Source organism: Pogoniulus pusillus, chromosome Z, assembly GCF_015220805.1.
Source record: "Pogoniulus pusillus isolate bPogPus1 chromosome Z, bPogPus1.pri, whole genome shotgun sequence".
Classification (NCBI taxonomy): Eukaryota; Metazoa; Chordata; class Aves; order Piciformes; family Lybiidae; genus Pogoniulus; species Pogoniulus pusillus.
The window spans coordinates 90,152,946-90,180,938 of NC_087309.1; the positions used below are offsets into that span (position 1 = coordinate 90,152,946).

General features: G+C 43.2%; 1 protein-coding gene across 1 annotated transcript in view; it reads left to right on the plus strand.

Moving 5' to 3' along the window:
- Positions 1 to 27,993, plus strand: part of TDRD7 (tudor domain containing 7) — a 55,191-nt gene that overhangs the window by 25,858 nt on the left and 1,340 nt on the right. The window contains exons 7-16 of the mRNA XM_064140009.1: positions 8,151 to 8,713; positions 11,160 to 11,346; positions 14,044 to 14,155; positions 15,175 to 15,377; positions 15,511 to 15,645; positions 19,073 to 19,156; positions 19,339 to 19,473; positions 21,412 to 21,522; positions 25,506 to 25,996; positions 26,325 to 26,485. Of these exons, the coding sequence (XP_063996079.1) occupies positions 8,151 to 8,713; positions 11,160 to 11,346; positions 14,044 to 14,155; positions 15,175 to 15,377; positions 15,511 to 15,645; positions 19,073 to 19,156; positions 19,339 to 19,473; positions 21,412 to 21,522; positions 25,506 to 25,996; positions 26,325 to 26,485 (2,182 nt within the window). The remainder of the gene's footprint in view (positions 1 to 8,150; positions 8,714 to 11,159; positions 11,347 to 14,043; positions 14,156 to 15,174; positions 15,378 to 15,510; positions 15,646 to 19,072; positions 19,157 to 19,338; positions 19,474 to 21,411; positions 21,523 to 25,505; positions 25,997 to 26,324; positions 26,486 to 27,993) is intronic.

Consider the following 27,993-nt stretch of genomic DNA (forward strand, 5'->3'; position numbering starts at 1 on the left):
AGGTTGAGCAGAGCCTCACCTCTGGTAGGCCAGCACACCAGCTGTGTCAAGAAGCTATCTTTTACTCTCTCAAATCTTTCTAGACTGCCTCCTCTCTGCTAAGTTCCCAGCAGGTATCTGGCAGGTTAAAGTCACCTACAAGACCAAGGGCTGGTGATCTTGAGACATCCTGCAGCTGTTTATAGTGTAATACATCCATCTTCTCTTCCTGGTTGGGTGGCCTGTAACAGGCTCCCAAGCATTGTACTGATCTTATTGGTCTGCCCTCTGATTTTTACCCATCAGCACTCAATCATAAGTCACAAAGTCCATGGCATCAAGAGCTTCGCTAATATGCAAGGCCACCCCTCTGTGCCTTTTCCCTCTCCTGTCTTTCATGAAAAGCCTGTATATGTCCATGGCAGTGCTCCAGCCATGCAATTTTTCCCACCATGTTTTTGTGCTGGTGACTACATCATAGCTTTCTTGCTGTACCATGGCTTCCAGCTCATCTTGTTTGTTACCCTTACTGCATGCATTAATGTACATGCACGTCAGCTGGCTGCTGATTTCACCTCTGACTCTGGCATACCAACCTCAGTTTTCTCTCTGTAGAACCTGATTTCATCTCCTTCCCCCCTCAAACCTAGTGTAAAGCCCTCTCAATGAGGGCTGCCACCTCATGGGCTAGAATTCTTTTGTCCTTTTTAAATAGTGGGACCCTTTCTGAGTTTACCAGGCCAAGTGTGGTAAAGGTTGCCCCGTGGTCAAAGAACCCAAAATTCCACTGCTGGCACCAGCCCTTGAGCCATTTATTGACAATGTGGGTCCTCTTGTACCTTTCAGTATTCATCCCTGCCACAGAGGGAACTGAGCAGAACACCACTTGTGCTCCTACCCAGAGCCTGGAATTCTCTTTTTAGTTACCTTGATGCCCTTCTTGTTAACTTCATCACTGCTGGCCTGGAAAACCAGCAGTGGATAATAATCAGAGGGCTGAATTAGCTCAGGCAGCCTCCTTGTGGGATGAGTCCAGACAATATACAGGGCCCTCTGTTCCCTTCAGGAGGGAGTTGCCTAGTACTGTTACCTTTTTCTTTTTAATACCAGAGGTTGTCATCCATCTGACAGATGAAGTGACAATGAGAGGCACTGTAGTCACATTATTCTCTCTGGACTCATCTGACTGACCCTCTGGATGTAGGGCCTCATACCTGTTCTGAATCAGCACCCGTAAAGGTGGAGAGGGATGGGATGGAATTTTATTACCTCCCCAAGAAGAAACCATTTTCCATTCCTCTTCATCTACTGGATCAACTCCTTCAGCCTGATGAGAAGGAGAAGCAAGGGGCCCCTCTGCTCCGGATGAGCATCTTTCAGAGCAGGAAGGATGTAGCTCCACCAATCTATTTCACTTTCCCAAACTCTCCTTAGCCTTTCTACCTGTTCCTTAAGATAAGCCACCACACAGAGCAGACCATTCACCTGTTGGCAGCACATGCATGTGTTTTTTTGCTCTATGTGCTGGCACTACCAGCAAGCTGTGACATTCTGTGCAGTCGATATGTAACACAGCACAAGGCAAAATAGAATTGGTCTCAGTCATCACTAAGAAGATGGTGTCACAGTGCTCACGGACATGAGCCACTTAAGAATGCAAGATCCAGAACACCTTTGCTGTCCAAGCACAGTGCTGGCACGGCTGTAGCTGAGTAGTCTTGAAGCTAATCATGAGTGGTTTGGCAGCATCTTTCCTCCGTCCTGCTTCACATACCTTTGTAACTCATTGTATGCTAAATCTTGCACTTCTCTGACCCATTAGGAATGTATCACTGCATTAAGAGGTGAAAATTAGCATCTAAAAAGGAACCGCTGACAAAGATGTCTCTGTTCTTCAGTGCTAGCATAAGGAGGAGAGGAATAAGGACAGCCTTCAGCAGCATAGAGTTAGCGGGGCTCAGCTGGCTTGTTCCATTACCTAGTACTGTAGGAGGCCTGCAGTTTTTTTGAGGTGGTTCTTAGGTCTTGATACCTGAACTTCAAGTGAAATTCAGAAAAACTCAGCCATTTCTTCTAACTTTGCAGAAACGCTTCACAGAATGATGGAATCACTGAGGTTAGAAAGGACCTCTTGAGGTTATCTAATGCAACCCCCTTCCTTGAGCAGGGTCTCCATAAATAGTTTGCCCAGGATTGTATGTAGTCTTAATTTAACAACAGACTGTCTACAGCCTTTCTGAGCATCATATTCCAGTCCTGTTCCTGTTGAGTTCCAACCCCATAAGCCATTGAATTTGTCCTTTTTGGCATTTTTAGGGTAAGAAAGTGTAAGAAATTACCTTCCTATGCAAAACAATTGATTGCATATTGGACTAGAAGCTGTTAAAAGCCAGAGTGGATCCCAAGGCTATAAGCAGATGGCATAAGGAGCTTCCACAGCCTTGTAAAGAAAAGCCCTTCACTGTGTCTGGTGTCACCCTTTGCAGCATGGATCTTCAGCCTTCCAAGAACATTGCACATTTCTGGGCCTTTTCTTGCCCTGTAGCTAGTTACTTTGCATGTATATTCAGCAGCTTACAGAATCATGGAATGTCAGGCATTGGACTACCCCTTTGCCAGAAAAGGACCACCCAGGGCAGGTCACACGGGAATACATCCACATGAGTATTGAAAATCTCTAGAGAAGGAGACTCCTTAACCTCTCTGGGCAGCATGCTACGATGATTTATTGCCCTCACAAGGAAAGAAGTTTCTTCTCACCTTGAAGTGGACTTCAACGTGTTCAAGTTTGTAACCCTGGCTCCTCATCCTACCACAGTCCCTTAATTATCCCTAGCCCTCCATTGGCCACTTTCTAGTATATCTCTGTCCCTTGAACTGGAGAGCCCAGAACTGGACACAGTACTCCAGATATGATCTCACTGGGGCAGTGTATAGGAGAACCTTCCTTGACATGCTCACACCACTCTTCTTAATGCACTCTAGGATACTGTTGGCCTTTTTGGCCACAGAGGCACATGTCTGTCCCATGTAGAACTTATTGTTCACCAGGATTCTTAAGGTACTTCTCCATAGAGCTGCTTTCCAGCAGGTCAAAGGTTTCAGCTTGGTGCTTTAATGTTGCTTTCAGAACGTGCCTACTTGGAAGAGCAGGAAGGAGTGGAGTGTCGCCATTGTTTGTGGAGATCTGTGCTGTAGAGTATTTGGCAAAAAAAGTGGGACTTGGAGTTGTAGTGGCCACCTCTGGCAGAGAAAATAGGCTGTCAGCCAAATGTGTAGGTGCAAATGTGGTGGTTTGGGTGTTACCTGCTCTCCCTACACTTTGGAAATCACCCAGACTAGACTTAGCCGGCTCTGGAAATTTGAATGAAGCTTAAATTTACAGTTTAGCAGAATATGCAAGCAGATATTTGCAGTATATACAATTATATACAGAAATATACGAGGTAAAAGGTAATACAGAAACACAGCTCCCTTCCCAGAAACCTGAGTCTCCAGGAGGGGCTCCGAACCACCTTTCCACCTTTTGCCACCCCTCCACCTTACCCCAAATGTTGCCTTGTGCCCCAAGGAAGAATAGAAGGTTAACATGGGGGGTTAGGAAGCAAATGCATTAATCAGAGAGGTGGAGTGTGAGGTTAGAGAGAAAAATGCAGCCCAGAGCCCAGACAGAGAGCAACTGCCTTATCTGTGTTTGGATTCTTGTTCTTCTACATCTCAGCAAGCCTATGAGTAAAGTAGACATCACCACTCTTTCTCTTTCACAGCCTGTGATCTAATCCTTCTCACCAAAACATTCTAGCTAGCTTCAAACAGCAAAGTAGTGCAAATCAGGGATCTTCCCCTTCCTGGAAGGTGAACTTTTTGCACTCTTGGGGAAAGTCAGGCAGATAAGAAATGTTTTCACACTGAAGAGAATCTGTATGCAGCCTGTGGTCTGTGTACCGTGGTAGTTACCTTCTGAGTTGTGTGTTTAAATCAGATCTGAAATAATTTGTGCATCACACTTCTGATGAGTTATTTCCAACATTTCCAGTGAATCCAGAGGAGGCCACAAAGGTGATCCAAGGACTGGGCCACGTCTGCTTTGAGGACAGGCTGAGGGAGCTGAGATTGTTCAGCCTGGAGAAGGGAAGACTCCAGGGACCTTAGAGCTGCCTTCCAATAGCTGAACGGATCCTACAGGAAGGCTGCAGAGGGACTTTTCATAAAGGTGTCTAGAGACAGGACAAGGGGGAATGGTTTGAAGCTGAAGGAGAGTAGGTTTAGACTGGAGCTTAGGAAGGAGTTCTTTAGTGCAAGGGTGGTGAGACTCTGGAAAGGGCTGCTCAGGGAGGCTGTAGAAGCCTCCTCCCTAGAGGTGGCGTGTTCAAGGCTAGGTTGGCTGAGGCCTTGAGCAACCAGATCTCATTGAGAGGCATCCCTGCCTGTGATGGAGGGATTGGAGTAGATAATCTCTAAATTACCTTCCAATTTAAGCCATTCAGTCATTCTATCAAATCAGGGTGCTAATTCAGATCAGTTTGTTTGAGGGAAGTCTTTGAGGCCCTGTTTGATACTAAATGTCATGAAGCCAAACCTTACCTGTTTGCTACATATGATGAGACTTTCTGACATTAACTGCCAACTTCCACTCTGCATTCTCTTTCCCTGCCTTGCAGAAGATAGCTGCACGTTCCAGTTGTGAGTGTACCCTTGGAAGTGAAGCACACTAACTAGAAACTCTCATTTCAAAGAACTGTTTTCTTCCCTCCCTTCTTTGGTGTAGGTGTTTGCCAGTGCATCTGCTCTTTGATCATCACTGCATGTATACAATTAAACAAGACTTGGTCTTAAGTCACTTCTTTTGCTTGTATCTATTAGGGTTATAGTTTATTGCACGTTGTCAGGCACACAGATAAAAAGCTTTGTCCTAGCAACGCATACAGGAGGTTGTCCATCTTCATCCCACCTATATCTGTGTGTCAGAATGAGAGAACTTGCTGCCCTTTTGCATTCCACTTGACTTACTCAGTTGCAGCCTCAGTATTTATCTTAGGAGTACTTTTTTTATTTGAAGCTTTAATTTTTTTTGCTCTGGATTTTAATTTCATTTTAAGAGTTCCCTCTGTTACTCGGGCCCAGAACAAACGTGTAGAATGACTTTGTTGCCCCGATAACACATTCTGGCAGTTTCTGACTCTGCTTTATGCTCTCTGAGGGAGAGGTGACAGCAGGCATGTTACCCTTGCAAAGCAAGCCTGCCAGCTGTAATAATGAAGTACCACCTTGCAGGCAAATACGTAAACTCAACTGGAAGCTAAGCCAAGATATTTGTGCTAAAGAAAGGGTGGACATTTTGAGGTGCTGCTCACAAGTGAAGCTGTTTGTTGATAATTAGAAGTTTCTGTGGGGTTGTTGAACATTAACTTCTATTCAAGAATTAGCAGTCTACTGGTGTCCACTTGAGCTTACTGAAGTAATCTGAGACAATTTACTGAAATAGCTTTTTTTTTTTCCTGTCTCAAGGTTTGTGCAGTCAGCATCTGTAGTTTCTTCAGAACAGCTTCAGTATGTAGAAAACCTCAGAGCTATTATTGGAGTTAAGAGGCTTAAAGATCTCTAAGGATATTCTCTCTTTAGTGTGCTGCCAGCCTTTGTGTACAGTTTAATAGCCCCATCAGCTAAAACTTACTTCTCTCTGTTGCAGCACCAGTTAAAAAGAGCTAGCTAAGAGGAGTACATAAAGGTAAACCTCTGCATCCAGTTTCTTTCAGGATGAATGGCCATACATTCCAACACAATCTTCTTAAACGGATTGTTGTCCTGATAAGGCAAAGTGTTTTCTGGAGCCAAAGCTTTTTTGGCTGGTCATTGAAACAAATTCCTCTGTCTTGTGCGGGGATACCTGGAACATCTTTATCAATTCAGCTGTATCTAAGATGTTATCTGCCAAGATGGTATACCCTGATTTTTTTTTTTTCTTGGGGCCACTTGGTAGACTTTGCTCTTTTGATGGTATATCAAACCCTTACAAGTCCTTAGATAAGTTTTTGTTTGGACTTTTAGCCACACTCCTTTCTTCTTCTGTGGTTCAAGAGGCACAATAACATTTCTGGTAGCAAAGGGTACAAATACAGGTTTTTCCTCTCATGAATCTTTGGTTCTTCTAGGCTGCGTGTTTTGTTAACTCTTACATTATGCTGACTAGCAAATCTGCATAAGAACTTGTACAAATGGTACATGTGGTTTGGTTTTATTTTATCCTATAGTAGATAGGTATTCCTCTGTAAATGGATGTCTATAGGGCAGCACCTCTCGTTTGTCGCCAGTTAGAGGCAATGTCTCCTTGGTTTACTAAGTCTATTTGGAACCTTAAAGCTTATGGACTCATTTGCATGAACTCAGGGAGCTGAGGGTAGCTGTACAGGTTTTGCGTTTTCATGCCTTACTCTTGCTTTATCACGAATAAAGGAGGATTCACATGTGCTACCACAAATGCATGAAAGTTGTGTAACGTGATTAATTCTTTTTTAATATCTATGAAAACTATTTCCTTTTTATCAGTTTTAGATGGCATGCATGCTAATGTTCATAGAAGTTGACTAAGACCTGTTCCCAAGAACCATTTGGTAGCTTGCTTTTGCACCAGTCTAGACAAGGTAGTGCACAGCAAGTTTATGGAAATGGTGGTCTTGTTGCAGTTTGGGCTGAGTAGGAAGAGGTGTACACAGGAGAAAATTCAGGGTTCTTGGCCCAGTAATGGCCATATCTGTCAGTTTTCCCCCTCTATAGCAACTAGATGATCTTATCTTACTATCTTATAACAGGTGACCTGTATTCTTGCTGCATAAGGCTGTTTGTTATTCTTGTGTTGTATGACGTAACTCCTTGAAGTTACTTTAGCAAGGTTCATAAAGTTCTGGTGGATATGGTCATCAATATTGTAAAACTAAATGCTGTGTCTGAGTAGTTGCAGGAAAACTACTCAATGTTTTATTCAGTGATCAGCTTCTAAAAAAAAGTTTAATTGATCTTTGATGTGATGTGCACCCAGGAAACTAATGAGTTGTTTTCTCTAAGAAAGGAACACCAAGGTGGACCCACATAAACCTTAATAACTTAATTATAGAAGTTGTTCTTACTTTTGGTATCTCAGTTCTACATAGATGTTTCTGCTGGGTATCCAAGTTGGAACTGCATAGCTGCATAGCTCCAGGAGCTGGAATTTTATTGTTAGTCCTGTTCTACAGTTCTCAAATGGTGCTTTCAAGGTTGTGACTTCAGATCATGTGAGATCTCTATTATTGAACTTATCAAAGGGCTTGGCAAAACATCTAGATCTGGAAGGAACCTGTGGATATGGTTTAAAATGGCCTAATGAAATTCAGTATTAAATTTATTATGATCTGGAAATGTCATCATTAATTTCAGAATTGTATCTATGTCACAGCAGACAACCTTTGCAACACTGCCTGACAGGTGTCCTCTTGTTAGTGAAGTGTACAACCAAGTCCCCTTTCCTTCAGCAAACTTAGACACCTCTGTTTATCATATGCCAGGGAGTCAGTATGCAAAAGACTTAAGTCTGTGAAAAGTGTCATCATAGAACTGTTGAGATTGCAAGAGACCTCTGAAATGATCAAGTTCAACCTCTTGCCATGTTGCTGCTGAAGTGCTGCCACTAAACCACATCCCTCGGCACCACATCCACACATCTTTTAAATACCTCCAGGGAAGGTGATGCCATCACTGCCTGGGCAGCCTGTTCCAATGCCTGACAACTCTTTCTGTGAAGAAATTGTTCCTAATATCCAACCTGAACCTCCCTTGGCACAACTTCAGCCTGTTTCCTCTCATCCTGTCACTTGTTGCATGTGAGAAGAGACCAGAAGATCACCTTCTGGTCTTTCTAGGACAAAATGAAGATACTTCTTTGGAAGCAAGTCCAAGTTGTATTACATAGATTAGCTATTGCTCTGCCCTGATGTAGTCCTGCATGTTTAGTATCTTTCAAAATGGAGGAGGAAGCATTACAAGAAGTTCTACCCTGTGATAACTGCCTCAAGCTTCATGCCCTGTGGTGTCCACTTCAAAGTCTGTATAAAATGTGTGTTGTAAACATGTAACTGGCAAAATTGTTTAGACTTAAAGGTGCATCTGTTTATTGACTCTGCTTTTTGTTTTCTAAGGTGGAGAAAGTACACAGAGGTGATCAGATGGATGGGCTTCTTTATCCTCCTAAGAAAGTACCACCAGTAGCAAAAAGTGATGCAGAGCAAGCAAAGGCATCTCAGAATGTTACTTCTTCAAAAGCAGACCCTTTGACCACACCTGCATCACTTAGTAGTGACTTGAAGCAGAAAATTGTTAATATCTTGCTGAGGTATTCTAGTGGTCTTTGGGCTAACGCCCTTCCCAAGCTGTACCAAGACACTTACCAAGCCAAATTTCCAGAAGACATTCTAAATAACCTGGAGTTGCTCTCAGATGTCTGTGTAGTCGACTATGTCTCCGAAGTCCCCAGGAAGGCCATCCTGTATGCTAAACCCCAGAGACACACTGATGAAAATCAGAATGCCACTGAAAAGGTTGAGAGGCATGGCAGTATGAAGACAGCTGAGCAGCAGCATGAAGAAGGCAAGGACCACCAGTATCCAGAGAATATAACTGTTCCTCCGCTAATTATTCCATCAGAAGGATCTGTCTCTGTCATAGTGTCAGAACTGAAAAACACTAATGAGGTTCTCATTAGGTAAGTTTGTGCTTCAGAGTCTATCTTGTTTGCTTTGTTTATAAGTACATCCATATTGTGAACGTCTGCCATAAGAGAATGGACAGTAGGAGGCTGCAGGACTTCATTTATTTTTTCACACACAAAAAAAGATTTAAATACATTTTACAGCAAAATTAGCAGAAAGTATCGAACTGGAATGTCTACAATAACAGTAAAATCTGGGAACTCAACATGCTGTCTTCTAACGTTTATTCTCTGCTATAAGCTTACATGTGAAACTTGTTAGGTCTGTATGGTGGTAAATCTGACACTGCTTCAGAATAAGTTTCCCTAGCCAAATTTCTTTCCCTACACTAAAAATGCATTTTAAATGTCCTAAACCTTACAGATAGGCTTTGTATCCCAGGAATGTTTTCACATATCTATGATTTCTCAAACAGCACTGATTTTTGGTTCCATCCATGTTACTGACTTATTTTGAAAACGAAACTAAAAAAAAAAAAGAAAAAAAAGCCGTTTTGTGTGCTTAAATGGAAATTCCCTTAAACTTTTCCTGTGCTGACATGATCAGTTGGCTGAGAATCAAAGCAGATTTGACTCGCTATTGGAACACTGTTTAAAATAGCTCTACTATAACACATAGTAGCGCTCCATACTAACTAAATACGGTGTGCCACTCCATTCCGTGTGCCTCTCCATTGCATGTGCCCCTCCAAATGACTTTCTACTAAAGAGGCTGACTTCACTGTGTTCAGATTGCTATGCAGTTAACACTTTTCAGGATAGATGAGTTTCCTTCTGTCCCGCAGTAACATGCTAATGCTGCTTGGTTTGGTTGCTGATCCGTGCTTAGAGCACAATGGAAGAAGTTGATTGTATCTTTAAGGTCCATTCCAACCTAAACCGTTCTGTGAATCTTAACACATCTGTTATTGTGGTCTTCCAGGAAATTACCATTATAATCTTTCACTGTTGGGATAAAGTGCACAAATCCTATCTAAAACTTTTTTGAAAAAATAACCAGCTGAACAAAAAACACCAAACACCTTTTTTAAGGAGAACATTTAATTTTTAAAATAATTTCAATAATCAAGACTAATCTTAAAGCTTCATACATCACTTCAGATGATGACTTGAGCAACTATGTGGTCATAAACTACATTGACCTGGTTTTTTTCCCCACTAGTTTCTGTAATTTCAGCTTTCATTATATCATTTCAGTTATTCTCAGAGGTCCTAATTAGGATTGAAATAAGTCTGTGTGTAGGCTACTTAGAGATCTTTCACTGTGGAAACTAATACCCCTTCCTCATTGCTGGTCATCAGTATTCAACACAATGGCCTTGAAGCTGCAATTTAGATATCCTCCTCTCTATCAATGTGTTGGAATACTCATTCCTTTCACAGTTTAGCATCAAAACTTGTCATGTGAATTGGTTCGAGTTTATACTGAAAAGTGGTGCTAAGATGCTGCTAAGTATCTTTATGAAACCAGTGTTAAGAAATAGTCTTTGAAGTGGCACATCTGTGACTGACACCCTGTTCCATTATCAAGTAGATGGATACTTACATAGAAATGAAAAGGCTGTCATTCTGAAAAGAAGTATGCATTCAGGTGCTGAGGATAAGAAAAGGAGGGCTCCCTAGAGTGTGATCTGGTTTAACTTTATCCCTGTAACAAAACTGGCATAGTATATGATAGTGCAGTAACCCTAGGTGTATGACAGACCTCTGAATAAACTTGGAATTTTATAGGGTGATAATCCCAGCTTGTGTGGTTGAAATGATCAGTACTGAACAAATTCAAAGAGAAGCTGCTAATAAGTATATGGGAATAAGTTTCTCTTTTTTCTGCTCTAATCTGACTTCTGACTTGTTTCTTAAGCATTCAGAACTTCCCATTTAGAGTTGTCAGTAAGTTTATAGAGCTTATTAAAGAAGATCTGTGCCACACCATCTGCTTCAGTATGCACCATTAGGTCAGCAGCCTAACATCAGGATAGTTCTGAAGGCTGAGCGTAAACAGCACATGGTCTGACAGCTGATTTGAGAAGCTATTGTAAACACCTTGTTTTAATTATCCTTATACCACCTGATGAAGGTGGTATTTTGTTAATGACAGAGTAACTTCAGAAGTGACCTAGTAGTTATCTTTCACACCTGGTCCTAGAGATTACTTTCCTCATGTGGTCAATATGTTTTACACGATTGTAGTAATAAAGAGCTCTTAAATCTAGTTGAACATGTTAGATTGTACACTACTGGACCACATTTACCTGTCAATAAAAATCCCATCAGTTACTTTTCTATATCTCTGTTAATGAGGAATGAGTTTGGTTCACGTATGTGCTTAGAAGATACTTATTCATATGTACATATACATTTTCTTAGGTTTTTGTTAATCTTTTTTGAAGCTGCATCTTAACTCTTATCATGGTTATTGTTTGTTTGTGAAATCCTTTAGGTATGTAGGCAAAGGTTATTCTTCAGCCCAGGAACAAATGGAAGATGACATGAAATCTTACTATAGTCAGAATAGCACAATATCAAGAGCTCATTCTCTGAGTGTGGGGCAACTCGTTGCAGTACATGCTGAAGAAGACGCTTGGTTGCGTGCTCGGATAATTTCTCTAGAAGACAACAAAATAAAGGCAAGTAATTTTGGGGCACTTGGAGAAAGACTTGTAATAATAATTTTTTTTCCTCAAATGTACAGTCCTAAGGCCACTGCACTTGCATTCTCTCCTTTCTTCCTGTGAAGTACTTCGTAACTTCTGATATCACTGAGAATAGACTTTTTTGAAGTTAGGCAGTTGACAAAATTAAATGGTCTTTTAGTTTTCTTTTCATCGAATAGATTTTTTGGAGTTTATGTGAAGCTGGGCCCTGTAGCACTTTAGTACTGAAAATGGACCTTTCATAGGGAAGAGAAGTGACTTTTTACAAGGGCTTGTAGTGATAGGACAAGAGGGAGGGAATGGCTTTATGCTTGAGCGGGGTAGATTTGGACTAGATATTAGGAAGACATTCTGTACAATGAGGGTGGTGAGATGCTGGAACATATTTCCGAGGGAAGCGGTGGATGCCGCCTCTTTGGAGGTGTTCAAGGCCATGTTGGATGAGGCCTTGAGTAATCTGGGTGAGTGCAAGGTGTCCCTGCCCATGGCAGAGGGGCTGGAACTAGATGATCTTCAAGGTCCCTTCCAACATAAACCATTCTGTGAATCTATGAATAGTACTATTACATTCATTCCTCCTAAAACTGTTTGGAGTGGGGCGAAGGAAGGGAAAGAACAAAATTCATTTGCTGATAGACCTTGTTTGAAGTCTTGTACTGAAGTATCTATCTCATGCACTGAATAGCAAGACAATGAGAGTATAATTGTGTTCCTTTCCAGGCAGATCTGGTATACTGGGAATCATAAGCAGCATTTTAGTTAAGCCCCTTTGAGATAAAGTCCTCTGTTAAATGTTTCCTGGGTCAAACAGTCACTTCTTGTCATTTGTGATGAACCTACTAACATCTGCAATGCTGTATCTAGTTCTGAGCTTCCCAGTTCAGGGACTTGCTGGAGAGGGTACAGCAAAGGTCTACAAAGATGATTAGGAGACTAAAACATCTCTTTTATGACTGGGTATTTTTAGTCTAGACAAGAGAAGACTGAGGGGGTGGATGTCAGGATGATAGGGTCAGTCTTTGTGCAGTGGTGCCCCATGACAAGACATGGAGTAGTGGGCACAAATTGAACATAGGAAGTTCCATCTAAACATGAGGAGGAACTTAAATTTAGGGAACACTAGAGCAGTCTGCCCAGAGAGGTGGTGGAGTCTACATCTTTGAAAATATGCAAAACCCACCTGGATGTGCTCCTGTGTAAGCTCCTCTAGGTCAACCTGCCTTGGCAGGGGTTAGACTAGATTATTATCTTCCAACCCCTACCCTTCTGTGATGTGGTGGAACTGTAAAAAAAGTTTTTCACTTGTTTCTGGTCCAGCCAAACATTAATAACAACTTTTTGTTTGTTTGTTTTTCCTCAGCTAGGTGACCTTTTACCCAGATCTGCTTAACATAGTTCTAAAGTTGATCGATTTCAGAAATATTTAAATATAATACGCATTAGAATTGAGTATTTTTTTCCCTCAAAGTTAGTGTTATATTTTTCACCTGAGGCTTGGAGGGCTGTGTCAGAAATTGTTTTTGTGAAAGATTTCAGAGAAGTGTCAAGAACACTGGCAGCAAGCTCACCTCTAACTTCTATCTTGAGCTATCAGCCAAAAGAAGGATACTACTTTACTGCAGCATTTGCTGATTATCCTCTGAAAAAGTGCTCAGACTCCCTTTTCTGTGTTCAGTATGCAGGCATTTTGCAGGATAGCAGTTTAGGAAAGTTATCAAATCTGTCAAAGGCTTCTTTCACCAGTTCTAGTCATTTGCTGCCATTCAGAAGGTTCCTTACTGGTATCCTGCACAGACTGTGGTATTTTTATCAACATTTCTGTAAGCTTAAATCCAAATAATTCTCTTAAATCAAAGGGCAAAACACAAAATGGCATCTCGGTGGTGTTTGACTTTTCAGCTCTTTCCCAACATTTTCTTACATGGTTAAGGTGACATTTGCTGAGTCCTTCCAAGCACTGCTCCTGTTAAGAGTCTTTGAAACAGTTGTAGAGACTCAGAGAGTTGCAGTGTTTGGGGTTGAAAGAGCCCTTCAGAGGTCATTGAGTCCAACTCCCCTGCCAAATCTGGGTCACCTAGGGCAGGTCACACAGGTATGCATGCAGGGAGGTTTTGGAAGTCCCCAGAGGAGACTGCACAAACCTATGGCAGCCTGCTTCAGTGCTCTGTCACCTTTATCATAAAGAAATTCCTCTTCATGTTGAAGTGGAACTTCCTGTGTTCGAGCTGGTACCCATTCTTCCTTATTCTACCACTGGGCACCAAGACGAGCCTGGTACCTTCATCTTGACACCCATCCTTCAGATATTTATAGGTGTTGATAAGATCCCATCTCAGCCTTCTCATTTCATGACTAAACAGCCCCAAGGCTCTCAGTCTTTCCTCACAGCAGAGATGTTCAAGTCCACCCAGTCATCTTTGTAGCTTTCTGCTGGAATCTCTCCAGCAGACCCCTGTGTCTTTTGAACTGGGTCCCAAAACTGGACACAGGATGGTTTTGCAGAGGTCTTGAGAAGGAGGCTTTTCCTGAAAACTCTGAAGCAGTGAAATACAGACAAGGTTAATGACATTATTTTGTACTAAATCAATGAAAAGTGATGAGTATTACATTTTTCTGTAGACTCAAGAACAATGTGTCATGATCTGTCACTTTCCTGTTTTTCATTATCAGGTGTGCTATGTTGATCATGGCTTCAGTGAGCTTGTTGAAAGCAATAATGTGTACAAACTACGGAAACAGTTCACTTCACTTCCATTTCAAGCTGCAAAGTGTAAACTGGCAGGTAAGAGAAAAATAGATGGTAATTTTTGTCCAAGACAATTAGTCTCAGAAGAAACAGGTCTCATGGAAACAAGCAAGAGGAATAAATATGTGGAGGAGAGTTCTGTAAAGGAATTTTGATTTTAGAGAAGCTTGCTGTCTCTGTAATGGAGCTTAGTTGCTTCTGTACTTAGAATCATAGAATCAGCCAGGCTAGAAGAGACCTTCAAGATCATCCAGTCCAACCTATCTCCCAGCCCTGTCCAATCAGCTAGACCACGGCACCAAGTGCCTCATCCAGGCTTTTCTTGAACACCTGCAGGGACGGCAACTCCACCACCTCCCTGGGCAGCCCATTCCAATGCCAATCACTCTCTCTGGGAAGAACTTCCTCCTAACATCCAGCCTAGACCTCCCCTGGCACAGCTTGAGACTGTGTCCCCTTGTTCTGTTTGCTGGTTGCCTGGGAGAAGAGACCAAACCCCACCTGGCTACAACCTCCCTTCGGGTAGTTGTAGGCAACAATGAGGTAACCTCTGAGCCTCCTCTTCTCCAGGCTAAACAACCCCAGCTCCCTCAGCCTCTCCTCACAGGGCTGTGCTCCAGGCCTCTCACCAGCTTCATCACCCTTCTCTGGACACATTCCAGTATCTCAACATCCCTCTTGAATTGAGGGGCCCAAAACTGGACTCAGGGTGTGGCCTGACTAGTGTTAGGCGCAGCGGAAGAATAACCTCCCTTATCCTACTGGCCACACTGGTCCTGATACACGCAAGGATGCCACTGGCTCTCTTGGCCACCTGGGCACACTGCTGGCTCTTCTTCAGCCTCCTTTCCACCAGTACCCCCAAGTCTCTTTCGTCCTGGCTGCTCTCCAGCCACTCAGTCCCCAGTCTGTAGCGCTGCTTGGGGTGGTTGTGGCCAAAGTGCAGGACCCTGCACCTGGCCTTGTTAAATCTCATCCTCTTGGTGTCTGCCCACCCATCCAGACTGTCAAGGTCCCTGTGCAGTAAAACATAAAAACTCTGACATGTCTTACAGGACTGGAAGCCTTCTGTGATGATCCTGTCCTGGTAAAGACTGTGGAATCACAGACCTGCTCCAAGATATTTGCTGTTGAAATACTGGAGAAAGGTGATATTCCTCTTCTTGTTCTGTATGACACTTCAGGGGAAGATGATATCAACATCAATGCTACTTGTCTGCAGGCCTTGTATGATAAGTCCCTTGAACTGCACTTAAAGGTACCATTTTCCAGTTTCCTTCTTAAAAACATTGATTGTTAAGGTCTTAGACTGGTAAAACTCAGGACTTTGAAATGTGTTAAGTTTGTCTGTGTGGTTCTCTTCCACCTTATCAAAATTTTAACCTTTGCAGGTAGATGCACTGTACACAAATGTCAGAGTTACCAGTGTTTTCTCTGATGGAAGTCTGTATTGCCAAGTTCCCTCCAAAGGCTTGTCCAGACTTTCTGAAATCTTGCAGAAACTAGAAGACTTCTTCCATTACAAGGTAGGTTCTGTGGTGAGAGAAGTGATGAAGTCATTCAGTTTTCTTCAGAGCTCATCAATCACACTCAGGCACAAAATCTCAAGTTTATAAGTGTTGCAGGGGGTTCTTTGGGGACCAGGGAATGCATGCACGCATGGGTACCCCCCTCTGGGTACAGTTTCAACACTTTATTATAGCTCAAATACTAAAACCATAAAGAGACAGGTATTCTGGAAACTACAATGTTTATAGCTCAAATACTAAAATTGTAGAGAGAAAGGTATATGACAAAGAATGCCAAGTAACTCCATTGGTCAAAGAGCAGGTTGTATTTACCCTATCCAAGAGACCAGCAAAACTCCTGAGATGTGTAGATCGCAGAGCTGGCAGGCACTTATCTTCTCAAGGTAGGCGTCCCAACTGGGAACCACGCCATGGTGGTGGTAAGACTGGTGCTGTTTCAACCCAGCTACCTAGGCTCTCAGTATGTATGGGTTCAGAATTCTGTGATGTATGCCCAAGACGTCCCAGAATGCCAAATTAAGGAGAACAAAGCTCCTCCTTTATTTTGTAATCTGTTACTTACCATCTTTCTCTGCTGCTCATGCGCATAATTGCAAGCTCCATTTCCCCTGGGTCTTATCTTTTAGTAACCTGGTGACTATCGGCCTGCTGTAACTTCTGATCAAAAGCATACCAAGTCTTCTCTCTCACAATGAGGCAACCATAAACTATTCAAAACAGGCTATAATTTCTCTTCCCAATTTATAGAGGGCATCCTTCAGCATGAGAACTGTGTTTTATTCTTTCTCATTTACCACCCTCTCTGTAAGGCTTCAGTAACAGCTTGCAGCTTTCCTTCCATGCTTAGAACTGTAACAGTATGCGCTGTAAATGAAAGCTTCTTGAGCAAATTGCATCAGATTGGTTTAGAGCCTGCTTTGTCTTTGAGGGTTTTTTTGTGTTTCTTTTGTTTGGTTTTGCTTTTTTTTTGTTTGTTTGTTTTGGTTTGGGTTTTTTTTGTTTTTTAAATGTAAGTTTTACTTGCATGATGGAGTTGAGGTATGAAAACAGCCTGGCTTATAGCGCACCACACAAGTTGACAATAAAATGCTGTAAGCAAGTTCTGCTATTTTTAGCCTAGCCTCCTTGGATATTTGATAGCTTTGATCTGATCTCCTGCATAGTTTGCCCTTGTACCCTTAGAACTGTGGAACTGGAGAATGGTAAAGGTTGGAAGGGATGTCTGGAGACCATCCAGTCCATCCCCTGTGCTAAAGCAGGGTCACCCAGAGTAAATGGCCCAGGATCGCATTGCTCAGGTCTATTTAGAATCTCACCAGAGGTGACCCTGCAATCTCTCTGCGCAGCCTGCTGCAGGGGTCCAGCACCCTCACACCAAAGAAGTTTTCCCTTGTGTTTAGATGGGAAAGCTTTTGAATGTTGTGGCTAATTTCAGTTGGAATTGATGCACATGTGTTTTTAGAAGTCTTCAGTTGCTTTAAAAAAGGCATGTGGCAGAGAAGGCTCATAGTCTTCCAGCCATGTGCAAATAATGTAGCAACCTTTGCTAATCCCAGAAGTTGCACAAAAGAGAGGAGTTCTTAAGAGAATCTAGTTTGTTCAACATTCATCTGAGGCTTAGAGAATCCAGCCATGAAATGCAGACTCTTGAAAGTGCTGTTAGAATGCTGCTTGTGATATTAGTCTGTCACAATGTTTTTAGGTGTGGAAGTTGAGCTTTAAACTTGTTGTGGAACACAGACCATCTGTAAATAGTTTATATTGAACATGTCTCAATTACGGAGGTTCATTTTCAAGTGAGCTAAACACTGAAGGGAAGGCGTATAAAATCCTGGAATATGTAGCAGCACAAAACAGGCAGCCAGGCAGGTGTTTGAAATGTTCATCACTTCTGGACAGAGTGTGTGTTAGAGTTTTGTTGCTATCAGTGCAAGGCCTTGACTTCTTTAATGTCTGTATGGGTATGAGGGTAAAAGAATTAATCTTGACTTTTCAGCTTGAAGTTTTTTTTTGTTTCACTGAGTGTTTAAACAAACCAAGGTGTTTTTGCATCTGGAAATGGAGTTTCTTCATATTTTTTGTAGTGTAACTGTTGTCTTGTTATTTAGGATCATCATGGTGAATGTTGCTGCCATGACACTGGCCAGCAAGTCAGGAGAGGTGATTCTTCTCCTTTATTCTCCTCTTGTGAGACCTCCAGCATAAGGAGGACACAGAGCTGTTGGAAAGAGTCCAGAGGAGGGCCACCAAGATGATCCAAGGGCTGGAGCTACTCTGCTAAGAGGACAGGCTGAGGGAGCTGGGGTTGTTCAGCCTGGAGAAGGGAAGACTCCAGGGACCTTAGAGCTGCCTTCCAATAGCTGAACGGATCCTACAGGAAGGCTGCAGAGGGACTTTTCATAAAGGTGTCTAGAGACAGGACAAGGGGGAATGGTTTGAAGCTGAAGGAGAGTAGGTTTAGACTGGAGCTTAGGAAGGAGTTCTTTAGTGCAAGGGTGGTGAGACTCTGGAAAGGGCTGCTCAGGGAGGCTGTAGAAGCCTCCTCCCTAGAGGCAGCGTGTTCAAGGCTAGGCTGGCTGAGGCCTTGAGCAACCAGATCTCATTGAGAGGCATCCCTGCCTGTGATGGAGGGATTGGAGTAGATAATCTCTAAATTCCCTTCCAACTTAAGCCATTCAGTCATTCTATCAAATCAGGGTGCTAATTCAGATCAGTTTGTGTGAGGGAAGTCTTTGAGGCCCTGTTTGATACTAATGTCATGAAGTGAAACCTTTCCAGGACTTTCTGACTTTAACTGCCAACTTCCATTCTACATTCCATTTCTCCACCTTGCAGAAGAAAGGCAGAAGATAGCTGCACAATCCAGTTGTGAGTGTACCCTGGATGCGGCCTTGAGCAGCCTAGTCTATTTGAGGTGTCCCTGCCCATGACAGGAAGGTTGCAGTAGATGGTCTCTGAGGTCCCTTCCAACCTAAGCCACGCAGTGATTACCTAAGCCATTCATTGATTCTATGACACTTTCATTTGAGTCAGTAGTAAATTTGGGTTGTTAAAGATCAACAAATTATGTGTTCCAGTATATAAGGTAGGAGCTTCTTTGGTTGTAACAGCTCTAATCTGCTTTCACTTTTTAGAGCATTGAAAGTAATTGTCAGTGCTTTCAGATTCTGTGATTCCAACTGAGGCTTTTTTTTTTTAATCCAACATTTTGTATTCTTTACTTCCCTGTAAGGTACACAGCTTGGAATTAAAAGTTTTACCATTTGGGAAAGCTTAAACCAGCATGGTAAGAGATGCTCCTGAGGCTAGAAAGAGATTATTTTGGTTTTTACCTCTCAGAACTATTTATTTCACACACAGCTTTTGAAATGGGCAAGTGCCAAATAGCTCTATGCTTTTAACTTTTTTTTTTTTTTTTTTTCAGCAAACATCTGAGTTTAATGTGTCGCTACCTTTCTGTGGCAAAATCTGCTTGTTTCCTTCCAAAGGAAAATTGGCACGTGTGGAGGTAAGAGGTATTCAAAGAACAGACACAGTTTTCCCATAAATAAATGGGTCTTTTCAGATAAATCCAAATCCATTTGGATTGCATTCCACATCCATTCCATAGTTTCTGTAGAACCCATTACAGTGTATCATTCACTGTTAGGTTTTTAACCTCAAAATAGTGCTCTTTCTTTCTTCTTTCAGATAAGAATTATTCACACTAGACGGGCACTTGATGTGCAGTTCATGGACACTGGAACAGTTGCAACTGTAAAAGTGTCAGAACTTAGAGAAATCCCACCTCAGTTCCTGAGAGAAGTAATTGCAATACCTCCTCAGGTATGAAGATTTGTTAAAGCTAACTTCTGCTAGCAAGGTTAGCTTTTAGCCTAGCAAGGCGCTGATTGCTGAGTGTGTCCAGAGAAGGGCAACAAAGCTGGTGAAGGGTCTGGAAGACTATTTTTTTTTTTAAGGAGCAGCTGAGAGTACTGGGATTGTTTAGTCTGGAAAAGAGGAAGCTGAGGGAGGACCTCATTGCTCTCTAAAACTCCCTTCCTCAGTGAGCAAGCTGAGGAAGTGTGGGATGGAAGAGCGGACGGAGAGGAGGGATAGGAACTGACTGCAAGATAGAGTTCAGAGGGTGGTGATCAATGGTGCCAGGTGCAGCTGGAGAGCTGTGACTAGTCATGTCCTCGGATCAGTGCTGGGGCCAGTCCTGTTAAACGTCTTCATCAGTGACACTGATGAGGGCACAGAGTGTCTGCTCAGCAGGTTTGCTGATGACACCAAGCTGGGAGGCTTGGCTGATACAGCTGAAGGCTGTGCGGCCATCCAGAGAGACCTGGGCAGGCTGGAGAGCTGGGCACCAGATGAAGTTCAACAAGGACAAGTGCAGAGTCCTGCATATGGGAAGGAATAATAAACTGCACCAGGAGAGGCTGGGAGGTGATCTGCTGGAAAGCAGTCCTGTGGAGAGGGACCTGGGAGTCCTGGTGGATAACAAGATGCCCATGGGACAGCAATGTGCCCTTGTGGCCAAGAAGGCAAATCAGATCCTACTGTGTATTAGGAAGAGTGTGTCCAGCAGATGAAGGGACGTTCTCCTCCCCCTCTTACTCTGCCCTGGTGAGACCTCATCTTGCATACTGTGTTCAGTTTTGGGCTCCAAAACTGAACACAGTTTAAGAGAGACAGGGATCTTCTGGAGAGGGTCCAGCAGAGGACCACGAGGATGATTAGGGGACTGGAGGGCATGGCTTATGAGGAGAGGTTGAGGGACCTGGGGCTTTTTAGTGTGGAGAAGAGAAGACTTAGAGGGAATTTGATAAATGTTTATGAGTATCTGAAGGCTGGCCAGGAGCGAGGGGACAGGCTCTGCTCACTTTCTCCCTGTGACAGGACAAGGTACAATGGGTGTAAATTGCAGCAAAATGGGTTCCACCTCAACACAATGGGGAACTTCCTCACTGTAAAGGTCACAGAGCACTGGAATAGGCTTTCCAGAGAGGTTGTGGAGTCTCCTTCTAGGGAGACCTTCATAGCCTGTCTGGATGTGTTCCTCTGTGATCTGTGTTACGTAGTATTGTCTTGCTCTGGCAGGGAGGTTGGACTCAATGATCTCCTTGGGTCCCTTCCAACCCTTAATATTCTGTGATCCTGTGAAGATAGTGAGGTGTAGGTTGGTCTCTTCTTCTAAGTAACAAGCAATGGGATGAGAGGAAATGGCACCAGGAGAGGTTCATGTTTGATATTAGGAAAAAATATTCTTCTTGCAAGAATGGTCAGGCATTGGAACAGGTTGCCTAGGGAGGTGGTGGAGTCACCATCACTGGAGATGTTCAAGAAACCTGTGGATGTGGCACTTCAGAATATGGTTTAATGGCCATGGTGGTGTTAGGTCAATGCTTGAACTCAATGATCTCAGAGGTCTTTTCCAACCAAAACAATTCAGTGATTCTATGATCTCTTGGCAGTGTTTGAAGTGTTACTGCTTTAAGGTTTATGTGATGAAATTCTGTTCAATGGCATTCAGTGCTGGAGAGTATTTTATTGTGGATCTTTGCCTGAAATAATAATAATAATAATGTGGTCCTGTGTACTGATGTGATGCTACTGTTCCTATGTGTAACAGTACTGGTTTTGCACATTCCTCTGTGTTAGTATGTGTCTCAGACATGACGTAATCTGTCAGCATTAATGAAATTTATGTGAATAGGAACTTGTGGACTAGTTTCTGTGTCACTATATTATACTTTATATATTTCATTCTGTTCTTAGGCTGTAAAATGCTGCCTAGCAGACTTACCACCTAACACTGGCATGTGGACTCCAGATGCTGTGCTGTGCCTGAGAGACACTGTAATGAATTGTCCTGAATTCAGCATGAAGGTAAATAGTCAAAACACAACTTGAAATGCTGAAGTGTGTGGGAAGAGCTTTGAAAGAACACCCCTAGAAAGTTAACCACTCATCAGATTGGCACAAATCATGCACAAGAAGGATGTTAACCTGTTGGAGTGGAGGCTACAGCACTGATATGAGGGATCGAAGCCCTCTGCTGTGAGGTCAGGCTGAGAGAGTTGGGGTTGTTCAGCCTAGAGATGGCTCTAAGGAGACCTTCTGGTGGCCTTTCATTTCTTCAAAGCAGCTGATAAGAAAGACTTGTTCTCAGGGCCTGTTGTGACAGGACAAGAGATGACTGTTTTAAACTAAAAGATAGAGATTCAGAATAGAGATAAGGAAGAAATGTTTGACACTGAGGGTGGTGAAACACTGGTGCTAGTTGCCCAGGGAAGTGGAAGATACTCTCTGTAAACATTCCAGTTCAGGTTGGATGGGGCTTTGAGCAATCTGAGTAGATGCCCATGCTCACAGTGAGAGGCTATGAGAAGAGATGACCTTCAAAGGTTTTTTCTTTAGACAAGGAGTTTCTAAAGGAATAAAAAAAAAAAAAAAAAGAGGGTGTATCACCTTTGGAAAAAAGGGGAGGTATCCCAGGAAGAGTTCAAGGATGTTGCTAGGCCTTGTAGGAAAAAAAGTAGAGAGGCAAGAGCCCATTTAGAACTTAGGCTGGCCACTGCTGTTAAGGAGAATAAAAAATGTTGCTATAAGTATATTAATGGCCAAGTGAAGGGGCAGGGACAACCTCCAGTCCTGATTAGATGCAGAAGGGAATATAGTAACAAAGGATGAGGAAAAGGCAGAGGTACTTAACACCTTCTTTGCCTCAATAGTGGGATAGGTTGTCTCCAGGACACCTGGCCTCCTGAGATGGCAGATGAGGTCAGGGAGCAGTGTAGTCCCCCTGTAATCCAGGAGGAAGAAGTAAGGGACCTGCTGAGCCACTTGGATCCTCACAAGCCCATGGGACCAGATGGGATCCATCCTAGCTTGCCGAGAGAGCTGGCACATGAGCTGGCAAGCTGCTCCCCATCATTTATCAACAGTCCTGGCTCACTGGAGAGGTCCCTGGGGACTGGAAGCTGCCAATGTGATGCCCACCCACAGAAGGGCTGGAGGGAGGAACCAGGAAATTCCAGACCTGTCAGCCTGACCTCAGTGCCAGGCAGGGTCATGGAACAGGTCATCTTGAGTGCCATCACAAAGCACCTACAGGATGGCCAAGGGATCAGGCCCAGCCAGCATGGGTTTAGGACAGACAGGGCCTGCTTGACCAACCTGATCTCCTTTTACGATCAGGTTACCCACCTGATGAATGTGGGGAAGGCTGGGGGTGTAGTCTACCTGGACTTCAGCAAAGCCTTTGACACTGTCTGCCACAAGCAGCTCCTGGCCAAGCTGGCAGCTCATGTCTTGGAAAGATTCACTCTGGTACGGGTCAAGAACTGGTTGGAGGGCTGGGCCCAGAGAGTGGTGGTGAATGGTGCCACACCCAGTTGGCAGCAGGTCACTAGTGGTGTCCCCCAAGGCCCAGTCCTGTTCAATATCTTTACTGATGATCTGGACGAGGGGATTGAGTCCATCATCATTAAGTTTGCGGATGACACCAAGCTAGGAGCAGATGTGGATCTGTTTGAGGGTAGGAGAGGCCTGCACAGGGACCTTGACAGTCTGGATGGGTGGGCAGACACCAAGAGGATGAGATTTAACAAGGCCAGGTGCAGGGTCCTGCACTTTGGCCACAACCACCCCAAGCAGCGCTACAGACTGGGGACTGAGTGGCTGGAGAGCAGCCAGGACGAAAGAGACTTGGGGGTACTGGTGGAAAGGAGGCTGAAGAAGAGCCAGCAGTGTGCCCAGGTGGCCAAGAGAGCCAGTGGCATCCTTGCGTGTATCAGGACCAGTGTGGCCAGTAGGATAAGGGAGGTTATTCTTCCGCTGCGCCTAACACTAGTCAGGCCACACCCTGAGTCCAGTTTTGGGCCCCTCAATTCAAGAGGGATGTTGAGATACTGGAATGTGTCCAGAGAAGGGTGATGAAGCTGGTGAGAGGCCTGGAGCACAGCCCTGTGAGGAGAGGCTGAGGGAGCTGGGGTTGTTTAGCCTGGAGAAGAGGAGGCTCAGAGGTTACCTCATTGTTGCCTACAACTACCCGAAGGGAGGTTGTAGCCAGGTGGGGTTTGGTCTCTTCTCCCAGGCAACCAGCAAACAGAACAAGGGGACACAGTCTCAAGCTGTGCCAGGGGAGGTCTAGGCTGGATGTTAGGAGGAAGTTCTTCCCAGAGAGAGTGATTGGCATTGGAATGGGCTGCCCAGGGAGGTGGTGGAGTTGCCGTCCCTGCAGGTGTTCAAGAAAAGCCTGGATGAGGCACTTGGTGCCATGGTCTAGCTGATTGGACAGGGCTGGGAGATAGGTTGGACTGGATGATCTTAGAGGTGTCTTTCAACCTGGTTGATTCTGATTCTGTGAATTTAAATCATTCTGTAATTCTGTGAAATTTATTTTTGTTGCAGAATTTTGGAATCTTGTAGCCAGTTTTTGAACATAAATTCTTTTACAACATCCTCTTCGTACAACACTCAGTATAAAATTTATGTGCCTAGGACTGTTAAAATCTTATATTTTCTCCTCAAGAGTTTTAACTACATTCACATTAGCTGAATTTTCACATCATGCTGTTGCAATCTAGATGGTCAGAAATACAGTTGTTAATTATTCACCATGTAAAACAAATGCTACCATTAAGATTATTTTTATGCCTCTTGTAGGCATAGCCTTTTGTTCCTCTCTTCTTGGAAAGCAGCTTTATTTTTTTTTTTAATCTCTCTTATTTTTTTCCCCTCTAATCCAAAAATATGCTGCTGTACACTTAGTATTACTGTTATCTTCCAGGTTAGATTATTCCATTTTGCAGAGTACCCAGTTTAATTCGACTGAAAATGCTCCTCTGAATGAAATCTTTGTACTAGCTACAAACTAAAAGCTAACCTCTTTGAAATCTGATCCCAGGTGCTGTCGCAGCCCTCTGAAGAAGTGTTCGGTAGCTTCCCTCTGCCTTTTTCCTTGATTTATAGCTCTGGAGACCATGTAGTTAGAGCACAGCTCCTCTAGTCTGTGGCTTATGGCTGGTGCTTCTAGCTTTTCTAAACATCCTCTTCCTGGATAGTCTGTTGGGTGCTGTTTTTTGCTTGATTAAATAACAGGCAGCAAATCTATGCTGTAATTGCAGGAAGTTTTTGTTCCTGGCTGGGAAAGTTAATGAAGAATTTGTGAAGAAATGCTGTGGTCTTTATTAACATTTCAATGCTTTACTATCAGTGTAGCATATCTAATGTTAAATGAGAAATATTTTTTGATTGGTACTTCAAAAGCGGGTGCTCTCTGTGTGTCCCCCTTTCTTGGTGTTCTTCCCCACCTCTTCTTGGTGTTGTTCCCCCGCCCCCCTTTCCGGGTGGGTGTGTCCACCCCCCTTCCTGGTGTCTGTGTGTTGTCCCCACTTCCTGGAGTGTTTGTGTGTCATGTGTCCCTCCCTGTATCCTGGTGTTTCCCTGCACCCCTTTCTTGGTGTTGCACTCACCTTAATTTGCCAGACTCCTCTCCCATAATGACAAGCAGAGAGTTCCGAAGGATGAAATGTTAATTGCATTACTTGAGTTGTTTATATCTGTGTGGAAAAGGGCTACTGCTGTCCTGAAAACTAACAGTGCTGAGACAGAATTTGTCAGGCAGAGCGAAACTCAGTCCAGGCTGTGTTTCCTTGTATCAACAGAACATCTGCCAGAGCTCTTTTTATCAGCTCTATGCTGCTTTACTGTCCAATAACTTCATTGGCACACCCAAAAGAACCTGAGAAATAACCTCTGTATATATGAGTTGCAGTGAGCAGTTGTAGGCTTTAGACTCCTACACAGAATCAGCTGTGCATTTAGCAGTTGTTAGCTGGGAATCACACTGTGTTTTGCCTCCCAAGGTGGTCAAGCAGGACAGGCCAAAGGGGATCGCACATATTTACCTGTTCACTCCAGGGAATTCCCCGGATACAGATCACAGTGTCAACCAACAGATCAAAAATGCAGACTTGTGGAAGCATCAGAAGGATGTTTTCCTGAGCGTTACACCCAGTGGGACTAGCTCCACAAAAAGGACAAGTGACACTGTCTCAGCTCTACAGCTTGCTAGTGGAAAACCAGAAAAGAGTGTCTCTGATCCAGCTAGAGAACCCAGCAGTATGGCATCTACCGGTGATATGCCTCCACCTCTACCCTTGTCAAAGACTGGTGAGCTCATGGACGTCTATGTCTCGGTCGCCTGCCATCCAGGTCACTTCGTTGTCCAGCCTTGGAAAGAGCTACATAACCTGGAAGCCCTAATGGAAGAAATGATCTTGCACTACAGCAGGGCAGAAGAGAAACCTGTGAACATTGAAAAAAACAAGCTGTACGCAGCTAAAATTGGAAATCAGTAAGTAGATACTTAAAAACAAAATCTTTGAAGGCAAGCTTAGCTCTGCTAAGCTAGGCAAGCCTTACTCTGCTTTGTCTGCATTGTTGACAAGGTGGCAGATGTCCAGCAGTATCTGAGAGATTAAGGGAGTAAATGAGGTTGCAGTCTCTTTCATGTTTCCAGGTTGTAGTTGGAAGAGTTGAGTTCCGTTCACACAGTACCAGATCTGGGAAGCCTGAGACATGTTGGTTTAGACCTTTTGTTTGCTTATTGCTTTTGTGCCTTGGGACAGTGAGTGAATACAAACTCCAATTGTTAATTCTTTTTTTTCCCTCCCTTTTTCTAGATGGTATAGGGTTATAATAAAAGGAATTCTTAGAAACGGGTTTTTGTCAGCATATGAAGTGGACTATGGTAAACATGAGTTTGTCAGCATAGAGAAAGTCCAGCCACTCACCGACATATTTAGAAAGCTTCCTCTCCAAGCTATAACAGCTCAGCTTGCAGGTAGGTAGTAAGCATTTACCTTTTTTACTGTTACTACTATTTTCTGTTGTTAAAGTCTTATATCAGCAGGGGTACCAAACGAACAGAAAGTGGACAAAGCCACTTTGGTGATACCATCATTTTCTGCTGAAGTAATCACACACCTTCATGCTAAAACATGCTTCCTTCATGCATGTTTATGTCATAGAGTCATAGAATGGCTTGAGCTAGGACTTCAGACATAATCTACTCAAAACCTCCCTGCCATGGCCAAGGGAAACCATCAAAGCTCTGTTTTTCTTCTTGACATAGCTGATGGTGCTGGTTCGTTTTTATTACTGAACAGTTTTAATGCAGCACTTTTAGTTGCGATCTGTAGAACTGAGGGTCAGTTAGATTTTCCCAACGGCTGCTTTTCAGACTGTCATAAATATTTATCATGCAATTGTGTGTGATGTTTAATATGCAAAAGACACCATGAAATCGAACCTGAATGATTTTGGGATTCTTAAATAGAATTCATTGCAAAGTATGAAAGTTTTGATGTGCCTGTTAAGAAGAGTTTACATCATCTACTGATTGAGAACTTATGTTCTGATTATCCTAAACTACATCAAGTTTTAGGCCCTAGATGATGAGTTCCTGGAGAAGTTTTTCTTGCATTTCTTGCCTTTACTGGTAATTTTACTGTTTTCTGGGACATGTTTGGAATCCAAGGTTGCTTGAAATACATTGGTGTTCTCAAACAAAATCCACAAGTGGGGTGGAGGCTTTCCACAGACTTAAGTAAAATTGATTTCTGTGTGACTTTGGGGCATGGACAATGTGCAAATGTCTGATAGAATTTCTTAAAAATTAAAACAAAATAAAACTTGATCTCTCTTTGCTGTCTTTCCTTTTCCAAATGTTTCTTTCATTTCTCCCTTGCTTTCAGATGTATACATTTCATTCTGTTCAGTTGCTGCTTTTTGCCACTGTTTGGTCAGCACTAGCCTAGGCTTCAGTTACAAAATACACTTGTGTAAAGTAGCAGTCCACAGAGTTGGTGCTCTGATATCCTAGGTTGCCCCCTATGGTTCTTCTTCCCCTCATAGTCTCACTGTGACCTTAGGGATTGCTTGAACTAGTGATGATGGATGTGTTACCAACAGGCTTTGGGATCCTAGGGTTGCAGTGCTGAAATGAAGCTGATCTCTAGCTGTGTCTGTCTACTGGGGTAGTACAGGATCCATCTGAGCACACCTACAAATCATCCAATTTTCCTGCTTCACAGAATCCCAAGTAGATAGTTAAGTTGGCCTCTGAGCTGCTTCATATTGTCAAAGCAGGCCAGCTGAGCCCAGAAGACCGGTAACTATCGTCTTGCTATTCTTCCACTTTTTTTCTCTCTTGGGTTTGTTTGATTTTGTTTGGGTTTTTTTGTGCCTGTTGTCTCTCAATCACTGATCTATTTCCTTGTAAAATCGTATTTGTTTCCCTACTAGCATTTTGTAGCATTAATTACCCTTTCTTAAGTGTTGATGGACTGT